Source organism: Aulonocara sp. 'chitande type north' Nkhata Bay, linkage group LG20 (genome assembly GCF_057382095.1).
Source record: "Aulonocara sp. 'chitande type north' Nkhata Bay isolate Kocher_YH1m ecotype deep benthic linkage group LG20, A_spYH_male_GT1.1, whole genome shotgun sequence".
Classification (NCBI taxonomy): Eukaryota; Metazoa; Chordata; class Actinopteri; order Cichliformes; family Cichlidae; genus Aulonocara; species Aulonocara sp. 'chitande type north' Nkhata Bay.
Window position 1 is genome coordinate 31552111 of NC_141363.1, and position 13156 is coordinate 31565266.

Here is a 13156-nt window from a genome sequence, read left to right on the forward strand (position 1 = left end):
TTGGCTCTGTGTTGCCATGGTAACGGATCTGCTGGAATCAGGCTTGCAGGCTATGAGGATTGGAGACACAGAGGGCAGTGTTGAGCTTTAGGATGGGAGATGAATCCCAATCAGCAGCTGAGCAGAGCTTCACAGGCAGACAGCAAACACACTGATATGGTGGATATTTCCTAAAAACTGATGGCAAAAGCTGCTGACTACTTTTACATAAAAAACAATCACAAACACCTCCACAACACCGCTGGTGTTTGGATGCCTAAGCCTGTGGTTTGAATGGCATGTTTATTTCCACACGCTTGATTGACACGCAGTAGCAGTGACTCGTAGTGACGACAGCTGCTCTGTGGTACTATAGTCTGCAGCTGCTTTGCACAGTCTTCTGCTGATGTTTTAGCCAGTCACGGCCATATGTTTGTGTGCTCTTGTCATCTGGCCAGCATGTTTTAATGCATGAGATTTTCTTTTTATCCTCTTCAAATGTCTCTTCTAAAGACAAGCTCTTATGATAGCCTCTCCAATTAACATCACATGATCACGACGTGGATGCATTTTGTGTGTATTTATCTCTGCTTTCGCAGTCAAGTCAATAAATGTGAGAATGTGTAAATCTCTATCTCTTTAGATGTTTAAGTGCACATGCTGCGTCCCCCAGCCTCCACCTCCATTTGCAAATTGAGACAGGGATGCATAACTAGATTTAAGGTTATGTAATGCTGACTGGAGGCATGGAGGATGTGTATAATCCACTCTTATTTGGGTTAAATCCATCTCTCTCCGGCGCTCTCTGTCAATCTGGAAAAGGACAGGGGCCCTTACATATTCACACATCTCTCTTCTGCCTCATCAGACTTGAAAAGCACCAATCTCTGTCACACACAGTCTTTTACCAGCCAGCTTCACAAACATCCTAACTCCCAAGAACCATCTCTCAAAGCGCTAATGTCTCTGGTGTCTCAGATTTTTCCCTGATGGAGTGATTTGATTGTTATGAAAATCAAGAATATCTTCTTCAACTTCTTAAAGGATCTATCTTATCATTTAGACACAGATTCTCTGTCATTTTCACTGACAAAATGGTATGGCATTTTTTGGGCTGCATGTGTTCGTGAAAGACATTTATACTTACTATATTGCCCGTGTTTACCAAAACTAAGGTCTGATATTCATTATTAAAGTAAGACAGGCATCATAATATGTAATTAATTTGATAATATGCCATAATAACTTTATATTACAGAAGATAAGATCAGAAAATATTCATATTTTACATAATAAAACTGTGACTATTGTAAATATGATCTTTGAGGAAAAGCATTTAACCATTGTCTTTTAACTAATTCATTGTCTCGCCTCAAATTCCTAACTATCCAAGCAGTTTTGCTGTAAGGATAGCAATGTTAGTCAGTCAGTCATTAACTACTACAAAGTAAATATGTCCTTTGGTACAAACATTTAGAGGATGAACGCACTATTTCTTGTGATCCTCTATTTTTTTTTTCCTGTAGCAGCTGCAACACATTCATGGATGGAGCCTGTGTCACTGCTCTGTGTGTGGCTTATGTATAGATTTAAAAAATGCACACCAGGCCTAGTAAAGAGTACAAGCATCACAGTTTTGCTACTGTTTATTAGCACTGCTGCCATCCTGGATCTGTGGACAAATCAGGGTTGGAAGGGTTTCTCCAACTTTCTGACTGGGAAGTTCCATTTGAAAATTCCAATTGCAACTCGAGATTTCTGACTTTCCACTTCCATAAGCCCTTGGTTCTTGTTTTTAGACTTCTTCTTTTACCAGAGCAGTTTTTACTTGCTTACATATCTTCTTTTCTTAACCTGATTAAGAGACACCCATTCCTTATGGGCCATTCATACCCACCACACTGGATGCATTATGCACAAACACCAACACAACCAGCTCTGTACCAGTTACATCAGTACTGAGAGTGTTGGTACTTGCTGCAGTATTCTCCTGAACAATAGGTGTCACCACTTTGACAAAACCTCAATAACAGCACTATTACAGGAGGAGAAGAAACCAAACACAGATTCAAGGAAGCTGCACATTTTTTTAATCACATAATTTTCTTCCAGAAAGTTCAATCTGCTGCAGGATCTCTCTCTGTATTATCTATGAATCATTGAGAGGTACACAACCAGCCAAAACAACACCAAAGTGGAACTTGTGCAAGTGGATATGACAGATTACTGTGCAGAATTCAATGACTCTGTAGACTTTACACTATAAATGTATTTTTCACATTACATCACAGATATTAACATTTTCCCATGTTATAAGGTATCAAATCAAAAATGTATATGTTCAGTGCAGTAGTAGTATGTGCCTTTTTAAAAAACAAAACAAAAAAAGAACAACAGCATTATAAAGACTGTGTTTAGGAGAGATTAGTTGTGGATTAGCAGTAGCTGTATGAGAATGTCCAGTACATTCCCAGTAACAATACAGCGCTCTTAGCGTACACAATACAGGGATCTCCATTCAGCTCATGGTGAATTGAACAATTCACCATGTCCATTGTTCAAAAAATCTGTGGAACACTGCAGCGCCGTCGTCGCTGAGATATTATCTCCACTTTTTACACCACATCTGGTTGTTTTTGTTGCATTTTAAAGCTTTGTGTCACATGCTGCTGGAAAACCGCTTTAAATAGGTCAAGAAAAAAATTGTGTTTTAGTTAAAGTCCTTGAACATGGTAAGAAATTGAAAAAAAAAATCCAAGGCCCCTTTTTCTTGCTGTAATAAAAATATATCAGAAATTGTGACACGGCTAATATGTATCAAATCAAACCATGAATTTTCCATGAGAGGAGTGCTTATTTGTTCAACATCTTTATAGATGACAAGCCAATGGCAAAGGACTTTTTAAATCTTATTGACTCTTTTGATCTTGTGCAACCTGTGTCTGTGCCTACACAAAAATATGGGCACACGTTGGATCTTGTTTTAACTCACAATTTACCTGTCTCTAACTTAGAGGTTTGTGATGTTGTATGGTCAGACCATAGGCCTGTCCTGTTTGAGGTTTTCCTTCCTTGTACTAAAGTTAATCTTCCTCCTGTTGCTGCTAGGAGCTGTCGTATTTTTAACCCTTCCTCTGCTGGACAGTTCTCTATTGTTTTTAATCAGAACGGCGGCCTTCCTGATTTCATATGCAATGATACAGAAGAGCTGAGTACGTGGTTTTATTCTGTCTGCCAAACTGCTTTAGATTCAGTGGCCCCCTTTAAGCTTAAGCAAGTTAAAGCCAAATCTGAACCCTGGCTGAATGAAGACACCCGGGCTGCCAGAAGAAAGTGCAGGAGAGCTGAACGTAAATGGAAGAAGGATCAACTTCAGGTGTCATACCAAATGTTACAAGATTACTGGAATTCTTACCAGAAAACTGTAAAAGATGCTAAGAGGAAACATTTCGCTACTATTATTCAGGCAAATTGTCGTAAGCCTCATGTCTTATTTAAGACTATTGACATGGTCCTTCATGCTCCACAGTCTTCTGTCGAGTCTTCTCAGGAAATTTGTGAAAACTTCCTACACTTTTTTATTGATAAAGTGCTATCTGTCAAAGCACAGACTTCCCAGTCCGTTCCCGACCCTTCTACCCCTGTCCCTAGTTCTGCTGTCTTTGACAGGTTCGAGCCAGTTTCCATGCTCTGCCTGCAGGAGTTGGTTGCTCACATGAAGCCCTCAGGTTCCCCTTATGATGCTCTCCCTCCTCGATTTTTCAAAGAGGTTTTTCTCACTATAGCATCAGCTGTACAATCCATTGTAAATAGTAGTCTGTCCTCTGGTGTTGTACCTGTCAATCTCAAACATGCAGTGATTCAGCCTCTACTCAAAAAACCTGCTCTTGATCCTGATATTATTGCAAATTACAGACCTATTTCCAAACTGCCTTTTATCTCAAAGATTCTTGAAAAGGTAGTTTACAAGCAATTAATGTCCTTCCTAGAAGAACACGGTATTTTAGAAGTTTTCCAATCTGGTTTTAAAGCTTTACATAGTACTGAAACTGCCCTTTTAAGAGTTTTTAATGATGTGTTTTTGGCAAATGACTCAGGTGACTGTGTTATTATTGTGCTGTTAGATTTAATTGCTGCTTTTGATACAGTGGATCATAATATTTTAATTTCCCGTTTAGAGCAGTTGGTGGGTATGCGGAGTACCACACTGCAGTGGCTCAGATCCTATTTGGCAGAGCGAACTTTCTCTGTGAAACTAGGGGAGTTTGTATCCTCTACTGCTTCTCTTCAATGTGGGGTTCCACAGGGTTCAGTTTTAGGCCCGCTTCTTTTCTCTCTATATCTCCTACCCCTTGGGTCTATTTTCAGGAAACATGGGATTTCTTTCCACTGCTACGCCGATGACTCCCAGATTTATTTCCCACTTAAAAAGATAAATGGCTTCTCAGTAGACCCGCTGCTCAGATGCCTTGATGAAATAAGGACTTGGATGGCTTTGAACTTTTTACATTTTAATGAACAGAAAACAGAAGTGATGGTTTTTGGTGGCGCTTCTGAGGCCACTATTATAGATCTTGGTTCACTGGCACAGTATGTTAAACCAGTCATCACTAATCTGGGAGTTAAAATAGAGGCAAATCTTAAACTTGAAAGCCAGGTCAGAGCTGTTGTAAGATCTAGCTTTTTTCATTTGAGGGAATTAGCCAAAATAAAGCCTATCTTATCGAAACAGCATTTTCAGACAGTAATCCATGCCTTTGTTACTTCTAGGCTGGATTATTGTAACGCACTTTATTTTGGGGTTAGTGATGCGTCCATTAGGCGCCTGCAGGTTGTGCAAAATGCTGCAGCACGTCTTTTAACTGGAACAAAAAAGTTTGAGCACATTACCCCTATTTTAATTTCACTCCACTGGCTACCTGTACATTTTAGGATTGTTTTTAAAATTCTCTTATTTGCTTTTAAATCTCTTAATGGCCTGGCCCCCCCCTACCTCTCGGAGCTACTACAACCATATACACCTGCCCGTTCCCTTAGGTCCGCCAATCAGCAGCTCCTTAAGGTACCGAAAACTAAGTATAAACTTAAAGGTGATCGTGCTTTTGCTGTAGCTGCTCCAAAGTTGTGGAATGATCTGCCCTTGCATGTTAGGCAGGCCTCTTCTCTCTCTGAATTTAAAAGTCTTCTTAAAACATATTTATTCGCTGAAGCCTTTGGCATTGATTAGAGGGGTTGACTCAATTTGTTTTAACATGTTTCAATTTATTGTATCTATTTATTTTATCGTATCTCATTTTAATTTTCTTTACGTATGCTATTAACATGTACAGCACTTTGTGAAACTCTGGTTTTATGTTAAAGTGCTTTAGAAATAAAGTTGGTATGGTATGGTATGGTAGAAATATTTTTTAATTTTACAGTTTAACTTGCAGAAGGCTGCATCTTCACCACCAAACCATTTGCTCATTTGCTTTGCACAACAGCATTTGTAATTCAAAATTCAGGTAGAATATAAATAAACGGCATATAAAGTGCATGCACACACACACACACATACGCATGCCACAGTGGTGCAGTGGTAATCTGTGATCCACATGCCTATAATCCTCATAAATATTGAATATTTGATGACTTTCTCATTGATGGAGCATGACACCTAGGCGGCCCACCCTCTGCTAACTGTAACACCCGTGGGAGGGGGGGTTGTTCCCGACAGCGGTCTAATCTCAGGGAAAGCATCTGAGCCAGCAAAACTGACAAGACAGTAAAGGCGCCCGCTAATGTATGTGTAACACATCTTATTTTAGATGAAGCATTGTTTGTATAAATCAAATCGCTACAGACATGAAAACAGCAAAGGATGCAGTGATTCAAAAAGATGTGTGCATGTGTGTGTGTGTGTGTGTGTGTGTGTGTGTGCTTGCATGTCTGAGAGAGTATGCTGTTGTATCTGTTTTTCCTCTTACAATCTGACTTCTGCTTGCCTAGCAGGGACCGTAATGATGGTCGTCAGCACTGGCTGGTTGCTAGGTAACAATTACCTGACTGTGCTTTGCTTGCACTGAATTACACGGTGGGCTATGTGTGTGCATGTGTGTGTGTGTACGTGTGTGCACAGAAACTGAAATATACAACAACATAGAATCTTAGCCACTGTCTCCAGTTTTAGGGCAGAAAACACCCAGGAGCAGAATCACTGTGGTATTATTAGCCCAGCACTCTTTCTGAATCTTAGCTGTAAACTTATTCTCAACTTCTATTTTAATATTGTTTTCACAGAGCTTCAAATTTGTGTGTAAACAAACTGTTTTGCAACTGTAATCTCATTCTTTATTCATGTTTGATTTAGATGTTTTTTGTTAATTCTCTGCGCCTTGCATTATTGGTTTTACTTCAGTGTTCAAGTGTTTATGGTCGTGTCCAAGTAGAGGGTGGTCGGGTGGATGTGACGAGGGGCAGATGATGATGTCACATTACACGAAACCTCAGGATAGATGACCAGTAGTTTTGGTTTTTTTTTTCCTTCTGATGATTCTGCTTTGTCTCTTTTTTTGTAATGTTTTTCCTACTTCTGAATAGAATTTTTTCCAAAACTGGAAAACCTTCCTGCCTCCTTCCTGGCTTAGACTTCTCCACCCTGAAAAGCCTTTACTGAAACTAAAGGGTTTTAGTAAAAGTACTTCACTGAAACTCTACGGCTATGGCATTTCCATTATGAAGTTCTTATTTGAACTCAAACCATTAACCATTCTATTAACTTGAACAAACTTTTATCTTTAAAATTTTGCTTAGTCGTTGTCAAACGAAGGTTAAAAATATGTGCTGTATGACCTGCTCCTTGGAGGTGTACTAATTCAGGAAACAATCATACTGATCTTATTCATAGATTAGAGATACCCTACTGACACTGATCGCTTAGGTCAGCAGTAGTTAGTCACTTCATGGATCAGCTGGATCCCAGTTGACAGAACAATTGGCCCTTTTTATGTTACTGTAATGTTAAATTCCCTCCAAGTCCCATCAGTTGTAAAGTAAACAATACATCCTCAGTAAGGGCACTGACCCTGGCATCAGGAAGCACAGATCAAGGAGAGACTCCTCTACTATGAACTGATCCCGACAGGAGGCCATGGCACCTCCCCCAAGAACTGCGTGCCAGCTCTCCCAGACATGGATGATATATTTGGAGATCATTAAATGGTCCTAAATGAGACCCTGGCGTGAGAGCGAGCTCTGACCATCTGGCCCCATTGTGAGCGCCGGAGCTCTGTTCAAACTCAGCCAGCAGCATCCTCACGCCTGATTGGATGGTTGATGAGTGTGCATGAATATTCCAGCCAATCAGACAGCCTTATAAACAATTACCCAAACCTCCCTCAGTCTCTACCTTTCCCAAATAAACGGACCATCCTAGTACATAATGTGTGTGTTTCCCTGCTGTAGTCAAACTGTTTATAAGGCCCCAACTCTTTTTTTACATTAGCCCCATAGTAAGCACCACTAATTCTCTTGTGATAATATGTGATAATATTATCACATATTTACTGTATTCTTCACTATGAATCAGATGTATGTGTAACAAGTTATTGTTTATTTACTGTCTGAGAAAGGTCTGGTCCTCTGTCACTATTTGAACAATGGAAATGTCGTGGCCTTTCATGACATTACTTGAGGGTGAATGAAAGCATGTCAGCGGTGAAAAGATGTCCTTTTTTTAGGTTTATTTATTTGAGCTGTTTTTGTCTGGCCATGTTTTCCAGGTCACAAGCTCAACAAGGATCTGAAGCACTATCTGAGCTTGAGGTTTCAGAAGTCTTCTCCTGACCATGAACTGCAGAAGACAATCCGAGCCAACCTGTATCGTCATGCTGTGCCTTGTGAGTATTACTTTTTGTTGTTTGGGTTTTGTTTTTGTTTTTTACATAATTTCTTCATCACTGGCTTATTTTATGGCTTGTTTACCATCTTTTTTTATTTAATCCTTTCCTTTTTTATATAAATTATTCTGTTAGTCTTTATGTTCTTGTCATCATTTAAAATTCGCACAAGCTTTGCTTCTAATCAGCGAAAGGGGAAACATGTATTTTTCAAACACACTCGCTGTCATTTTTCTCATTACTGCCCATTAAAGCCACTTGTGTTGACCACGCCAGAGTACCATTTTTGCAGCTGTCTCACATCACTGTGAAAGATACAAAAAACATGGCTCAAGCCAAACACTCCGCGCTGTGCCAGACTCCACAGCTGGGCTCACTTACGTCACAAACAGTTGGATGTGCGGCTGGGTAACACAGCCCAGCTTTACTCAGTTCATTTTCCTACTGTACTCATGTCACGTTTGTGTTTCCAAAGCATTTGGCTTGAATTGTGTCGGCCACGAGGCTTGAGGCCTTAAGTGTTTCAGCAAAGCAGCACAGTAGATGTTTTCAGCTTGCAAGTGTATGTTAATGTTTCCCCCTGAGAACTTTATCTGATTATGATATGTACAGACATTAATTAAACAGGCACAACAGAGATCAGCATCACCATGACCACTCGCTCCTGTTTCTCTGAAATGGGACTTGGTGTTGGTTTGCATGTGTTTGCATTGCAGTGCTTCCTAATAAAATGTGGCTTCTAGTCTAATGGATTTTTTTCTCTCCCTGGGTCACTCTCTTGTTCTTTGCCTTTTCGCTCTTTGCTCCCCATCTCTGGGTGTCTTTCTCTTACTCTCAGCCATGTGACTGGTAAATCTGCCTCTCTGAGCCTCACCCGGTGCCCTCCCTGGGATTATGATGTTCTGATATATTGAAAATAGATTCCTGTCCGATTATGTGATGAGCATGTTGGACTCTTACGAAGTTCATTGTATGATGGAGAGGCCCCTGTGTGCTAGGACAGTGCTGACATAAACATCAAAACGAAAACTAAACAACAAGAGATTTTCAAAAGAATGCTACTGTAAGGTGGTGTAAGAGAGACCCAAATGATTGCAAGGATTTGTTTCTATTTTTTTTTACTTTTTTTCCCTAAGAAATTGTGGATACAAATAGAGATACAAAGATCACTTCCTCTTTAGAGATAACTGTCGGCAGATGTAGTAAAACTTTTTAAGATGTCTTTAACTGCAAGAAATTAATCTTTGGGTCATTGCACACTGGTTTTTATTTTTGCAAGAGCGCTTTTATTAAGAGGCTGCACTTTTATCATAGCTGACTGATGAAATCCACAAGAGAGGAAATGTACCAGTGCAACTGAATTGTCATCATGAAGGTTGGTTTAAGTCTCTAAGGTCAGTGAGGAGTGAGATGTAGGCAGGACTGTGCCTTGTATGCTCTCTCTCAAAGACTCTCAATGTTTTTAGAGCTCTTATATTGTGCTTTTATGACTTGTGATACAGTGTTTAACTGATCCGTCATTGACCTTAAAGACTCTCCTAACAAATGTGTACAGAACAAACCTCTACATAGCTAAACTTAGCTGTTAACAGGACTAAATATCAGTGTCAGGGACCAAACAGTAAGGCACATGGGGCAAATATGTAAGAAGCATTTTTTTTTTAATCATTTTTAATTAAATGAAAAATTGTAACACTGTCCACAAAATCCCAAATGGTGTAAAGACATCCAAAAACTCAAAATAAATTCAACAAAAGAAAACCCAAGCTGAGATTAGGTTTATATATCTAACTTCACCTAACAATTCAGGCACACGGATTTAATGTAGACACAGGTTAGACAGAAAAGGGTGGGGCACTTAGCCAAACAATAACAACGAACAAACTTAGAAAACTTTAAAATAACATCAGTCAACTAATATTTCTTACAAATCAAGATTAACTTATATCAGATATAATCATATTTCTAATATATATCTATATAGATTTTTTCAAGTCTCCCTCCCAATTTCATATCCCCTGTTTTCAGTCCACTGTTGGACTCTTCCATTTCCTGCTCATATTGTATAAAAATCTCTCTAACCCAGCTGGTCAGTTTTTTGGAGCATGGTGGAAACACTTAGGGTAAATGTTACTAGCAAATAAATAAAAAAGCCTAAGACAGAACTGGTCACTATGTACTCAGATTAGAAAACAAATGCTTTGAATAAAGGTATTATCAAAGCAAGATTATGTGCCAATTTTTTTATTTAATTATGTTTGTGTGAAAGATAAATTAAAAAAAAAGAACACTGAAGGGTGCCTGGTGGAGCCACTACAGCCAGTAACATGTTCACATTGGTAATGCTGATATGTAGCTGGTGTAATCTACCAGATTTGCAACAATAATTTAGCATGTGATTAGCACTAAACACTAGGGGTGGGGAAAAAAATCGATACTGTGTAGTATCGTGATATTTTGTTTGCTAATAATGTATCGATACAGGGACAGCAGAAATCGATATTTTGTTACAAAAAAAGTTTTTGTGGAATGGAACATGCTCTGACTTCAGAGCATGTTGTTCAGCTCCTTTTTCTGAGCAAGAATCCTGACATTCCTTCACTGTCCAAATGTGTTTAACTCTTTTTTTGGCAGCAATAAACATGACAGTTTACTTATTTTAATTTAAGACATGTTTTATTTTAATTAAGTTTAAAACTTTTTTATTTAATGTAAAATTATATTTTGTTTTAATTTACTTTCAAATTCTTCAGTTGCTGAAGGGGCTGCATAGTTTTCATAAATTGCATAGTTCACAATAGCTATAATTGTACCAGATGGTTGCATTCAGTTAAGTTGGACTAGACTGTAATACAAACCGTTCAAGTTTGTCAACAATAAAACTGACTGAAATGAGAGAAAGACTGAGTGTGAAACTTTGATATTAGATAAAATGAATATTGATAAAGTTTACCTTTATGTACAGAATCTGAATATTGCAAAATATTTTTAAAAATTGCAATAATATCGTATCGTGCGTTAAGTATTGTGATAATATCGTATCGTGGGATGTATGGTGATTCCCACCTCTACTAAACACACAGACTGATCAACCAAGCTATTGGTTTTGCTGGTTTGGCGTCAAGGTTGTTGAAACGACCGATAAAAATATGAGAAACGGTCATAATAGCAGTCGAATATAATATATACTGACATGGCACTTTGCTGAATATAATGTAATCGGCCAATTACATGGCAGCAAGCTAATGCATTTTGACGTGGTCAAGATGACCTGTTGTAGTTCAAAGCAAAGATCTGAATGAGGAAGAAAGGTGATTTTAAGTTCTGAAAGATTGTTGGTGCCAGATGGGCTTGACTGAATATTTCGCTCCACTGGAATTTTCCCACAGGACCATCCATAGAGCTTGCAGAGAAACACTGGAAAAACATAAAAATATCCAGAAGGCGACAGTATTTTGTATTGTCCTCAGAAGAGAATGGCCAGACTGCTTTAAGCTGATGGAAAACAAACAGTAGCACAATCACTTGTTGCACTTTCTGTATGCAGAAGAAAATGTAAAATTGGAAAATGTTGCTTGGTATGAGTCTACTTCTACTTCTGCATCTAGCTGGTAGGATCAGAATTTAACCATGAAAGTATGGATCCAACCTGCCTTGTATTAAAAATTCAGGCTGATGATAGTGGTGTAATGGTTTTGGGATATTTTCTTGGCACATTTTGGGCCCCATAGTACCAGCTGAGCATTGTTTAAACACCACATCCTGGATGACGATTGTCACTGACCCCGTCCAACCCTTTATGGCCACAGTGTGCCAATTTTCTAATGGTTGCTTCCAGCAGAAAATGTCACAAAGCTCAAGACAGATCAAACTGGTTTCTTCAACATGAAAATGATTTCACTGTACTCAAATGACCTCCACTGTCACCAGATATCTTGCACAGGAAATTTGCATCATGGGTGAGCAGCCAACATGTTTGCAGCAACTACTTGATGCTGTCATGTCAATATGGACTAAAATCTCTAAGGAATGTTTCTAGCAAATTGTTGAATATACATATATTCAACAAGTTATATACCACAAAGAAGGCACTTTGGAAAGCAAAGGGGGTTAAACCCAGAACTGGTAAGGTATATCTCATGAATTGTCTGGGTACGTTGTTGAGGGGACATAAACATCTGTCATTTATCTGAATTTTTTGAGTATTACAGAGTATGTTACAGACTAATTTTTGACACATGACGTCAATATCTTCACACATTTACTATAGATTAAAATCCCCTACTGCTCGTTCACTGGGCATATCATTAATTTGTCATTTTAAAACAATACTATAATGTGACACTTACACTCAAAAATATTTTCCACTACTAATCAGTCGCTGCTTATATTGGATGTTCTTTCAATTCCTTTATTTGGTTTGAAGAAAATATTGAAACGGTGTCCAGACCTGTTAGCCTTTGGCTGGTAGTTTTTGGCTGGTATCCTTAGATATGTATATAGTTTTGTATATATTATCCATCCAGGACCTTTTTCTTGTGACGTCTGCTCCCTTGTTAACCAGCTATTTTTTTTATTTTATTTCCAACCACCTTCTCCACAGATGGGGATGGTGGCTTTCTCTACATGCATTGATTTTATACCCCAGTGTTTGTAGGACTACTGTGATAGTACTGTGTATGAGCTCATTGGTTTCAGTGATTCTGATAGTAGGGCTGGAGGTGGTTTCACATCTGAACGCATTCTTGTCTGTTGGGACTTTGTCAGTGAGCTCAGGGAGTCTTGTCCTTGGTTTTGTGGCTACCTTTGTCACGGTCTGAGGAGGCAGACCATGCGGTGGACCCAGGTGCGAACACACGAGAGTAGACTGGAGTAAACTTAACTGAAAGCGAGCCTTTATTGTGACTGGTGACAAGGAGTGCAGACAAGGCAGAAATGCAGTGACAAACTAAACTATGACTAAACTGGGAAAGTAAAACTAGGAAAAAACTATGAAGACACAGGAAACCATAACTATGAATACAACACTGACATTGAATACAGACTTTCAAAGTAAAACAGGAAACATGGAGATTAGACATGACATGAACTAAACATAACCACGCAGACATGACGCATGAACCAGGGAGACTTAGTACAGGGGGAGATTACATAAACAACTAAGGAACAAGACTAAACAGCAATCTAGAAATTAACTAGGTGAACTAAGCTAAGGCACAAATAAATACAAAAGATACATAAAACTCAAACACTGGGTCGCTCGACCCAGGACCATGACAACCTTGGCCACATCGTTCATT

The 13156-nt window shown here is 38.9% G+C and overlaps 1 protein-coding gene across 12 annotated transcripts in view; it reads left to right on the top strand.

Moving 5' to 3' along the window:
• The window catches only part of LOC147305967 (membrane-associated guanylate kinase, WW and PDZ domain-containing protein 1-like), a 103636-nt gene that overhangs the window by 31814 nt on the left and 58666 nt on the right, over positions 1 to 13156 (top strand). For all 12 annotated transcript variants that reach the window (XM_086277679.1, XM_086277680.1, XM_086277672.1 and 9 more), the window contains exon 2: positions 7740 to 7856. In XM_086277679.1, coding sequence (XP_086133805.1) covers positions 7740 to 7856 — 117 coding nt within the window. The remainder of the gene's footprint in view (positions 1 to 7739; positions 7857 to 13156) is intronic.